Source organism: Marmota marmota, unplaced genomic scaffold (genome assembly GCF_001458135.2).
Source record: "Marmota marmota marmota unplaced genomic scaffold, marMar, whole genome shotgun sequence".
Classification (NCBI taxonomy): Eukaryota; Metazoa; Chordata; class Mammalia; order Rodentia; family Sciuridae; genus Marmota; species Marmota marmota.
Window position 1 is genome coordinate 44,319,100 of NW_026000174.1, and position 2,987 is coordinate 44,322,086.

The following is a 2,987-nucleotide window of genomic DNA, read 5'->3' on the forward strand; positions in this document are numbered from 1 at the left end:
TGTGTGTGTGTGTGTGTGTGTGTGAGAGAGAGAGAGAGAGAGAGAGAGAGAGAGAGAGAGAGAGAGAGAGAGAGAGACTTGACAGAGTGAAGACCCTGTGGGGTGACTTAATCTGTAGTTTTTAAGGTCAATACCATGAAGAGAATAGCCAAAGAGAACTGTGTTCTGTACATGTCTGAAGACGCCCAGGGGATTCAAACACTCAGCATCAAAAGTGCTCTGTGTTGAAAGGAGGACGTGCTACACAATCACGGTGGCCATTGTTTCCATCCATAGTCCCCAGGGTGTTAACGAAACCACAAACCACGATGGGACTGAGGGCTGAGTTCCCCTAACTTGTCTGCGGAGCCGGGCAGGGACGAGTGCACTTCAGCACCCCCAGCCTCACCCATGCAGCAGTGTGGGTGGGTTTTGTTGTCTTCTTTTCTTGTATCATTTCTTCTTTGCTGGTAAAACTGGAACGAAAGGCTACAGACATCAACTGTGCAAATAACCTTGAGAGGCGGCTGTTCTAGTCGAAACTTACACGGTCTCCCTTGTTGCTATGGTTACCTCCAGCAGGTCGCCCAGTGAGACTGGCTCTGTCATCAGCAACGAATCAGGGAAGCCCAGCTCAGGGAGACGCTCACCCCAGAACGTAATGGCACAGCAGAAAGTGACAAAGGAGGAGGCAAGGAAGAGAAATGGTGAGAAGCCTTCCCGCCAAGCACCACCAGCCCCTCCCACGCGTGCCCGCGCACACGCCTGCGCATGTGTCGCACGAACCGGGTCCTCTTTCTTCTGTACGACAAGGACCCCGAGTCGGCTGTGAACCTCTTGGGTGATCACGATAGCTCCTTCTCTGAATTGTCGTGTCCTCCTCTCTCTGCACTCTGTTCTTAAGGAATTGTGCAGTTTCTTAGAAAATCCCTCTGCAGGACGTCTTGATGTTTGCTTAGAGATTTTTCAACTTCTTCAGTGAATCCACATGATTTCTAGCTTTGGGTCCATTAAGGTAGCAGGTCTCAGAAATGTTGCCCTTCTTTGAGATTTTCTTCAATTTCTCGCCCTGATACCCCTGATGAGTTTCAGGGGGTTCAGTCAGTACCAGTGAGTCGAGATATTGCAAATACATCTGGGGCAGGGGACCATGAACAGATCTGTGATTTAAAAAAAAAAAATCAGTTTTATGCCGAATTCATCTGGGAAACTTAAGTGTTTAGTTTCCATCTCACACAGATCATTTCATTCCCCATAAAGGATGTGTTTGAGGTCTATTTCTGGGTTGCCTGAGCTCCCTTATTGTGCTATAGATCACCTCTGTTGGACATCAATGTGCATCCCCCCCCTCTCCTGATCCCACCTTTGTTCTGACCCTCATCCCCATGTGGTCCTTCTGCTCGTGAGGCTGTCTTACTGGAGAGCAGAGTACAGGAGCTTGGTGCTGCTGGTTTCAGATCAGGGAAAATTCCTTTTGGATTTCAAAGGGTTATAGGTGGAGCTCTACAGAAATGCCAGGTGAAAAGCTAAGCAATCTGGCACTGTGCTTGGCTGCACTTTTCTTTTACGGGAATTTGATGAAGTGAAGTTCAGGAACTCTCTCTTGAAGCTAGTGCCAGAATATTATTTTGTTTTCAAATGTCACTTATTTCTTTTTTCTGGAGAGAGAGAGAGAGAGAGAGAGAAGATAGACACACAGAGTGGATTTGCATTCCAGAGAGAAAACATAGTCCCCATCCTTATTTCCAGTTATTATGTAAAGCACCTGTTTAAACTGTCATGTCACTCAGAGATGATCTGAAATACATGGGAAGACATACTATGCCATTTTATGTAGGGGACTTGAGCATCCACAGATTTTGTTATCTGTAGGTATTCTGGAACCAATCCTCTGCCTCTGAGGTACCAAGGGATACAAGTTCTGCAGTGGTCACTGACCCCTAGTCCAGATGATATTATCCTACCCTCCCTCCCCACTCACCCACCCCAGGCCTCATGTAACCCTGAATAACTCAGTGTATGTCTTTCTCCGACCTTTTTACTATGCATACAATAACATGCACATATCTTTGTGTTTTGTTATCTTGCTTTGTTTTCTTTTATGAAATGGAATCAGTGTACATATTATCCTATGCCCTTTTTCCTGCTCAAAAATGTGCAAAGTACAGACTTCTCTGACAATGAGTAGACATTCATAACATGATGCCCTTTGTCCTCTCCTGTATTTAATCCATGGAGGAAGAGGAAGCAGCCAGTTATTGACCGCGTCACTCCCCGCCCCCCTGGAGACACTCTGACCTGTTCTAAGTGTCCCTGCTGTCCTTCACTGTTCCTATTTGTTCACCTGCTCTGCCTGCCTCCTTATTATGTTTAGGTCACTGACTATTTAAATAGGTGGTCCATCTTATATGAATACATCATAGTGAATCCCACCATCATGTACATCCATAAAAATGGGGTCCTAACTAGAATAAGATACATTCCGTGCTTGTACATTTATATCAAAATGAATTCTACTGTCAGATATAACTAAAAGGAACCAAAAACAAATAAACAAACGGCAGGTCCAGAAATAGCAATAGACAGGTGTGTGAATAAAATGCAGTTACTGTACCAGGTTGAGGTTTTTGTTTGTTTTATTAAGAAACTATCCTTCCCAGGTTTAGAGTGCTTACTCGCTCACATTTTACTTTTGCCAAGTAAACGCAGTGAATTTTCAGTGATTGTTTCTGTTTTACTGTAAGTTTCCATTCAGTGAGGTTAAAGATTAAAATTTCCAACTAGGAATGATAGAACCAACTCACTCATTTTATATAAAACTCAACCAGTGCAGAACCACATTGGCATTCTAGAATCAATCTCTTATGAAACCCACATTTGTCTTTTTCTAATCAAAGGGCTCCTTTTTATTGTAATACTAGATAAGAGTTAACCAATAAACGTCAATAATGTATTTGGATTAGAAGATGGATGGAAGGGAGGGAGGGAGGGAGGGAGGGAGGGGGATA

The 2,987-nt window shown here is 44.2% G+C and overlaps 1 protein-coding gene across 1 annotated transcript in view; it reads left to right on the plus strand.

The window, feature by feature from the left end:
• Window positions 1–2,987, plus strand: part of Kiaa1549l (KIAA1549 like) — a 266,932-nt gene that overhangs the window by 206,009 nt on the left and 57,936 nt on the right. The window contains exon 16 of the mRNA XM_048788211.1: window positions 559–686. Coding sequence (XP_048644168.1) covers window positions 559–686 — 128 coding nt within the window. The remainder of the gene's footprint in view (window positions 1–558; window positions 687–2,987) is intronic.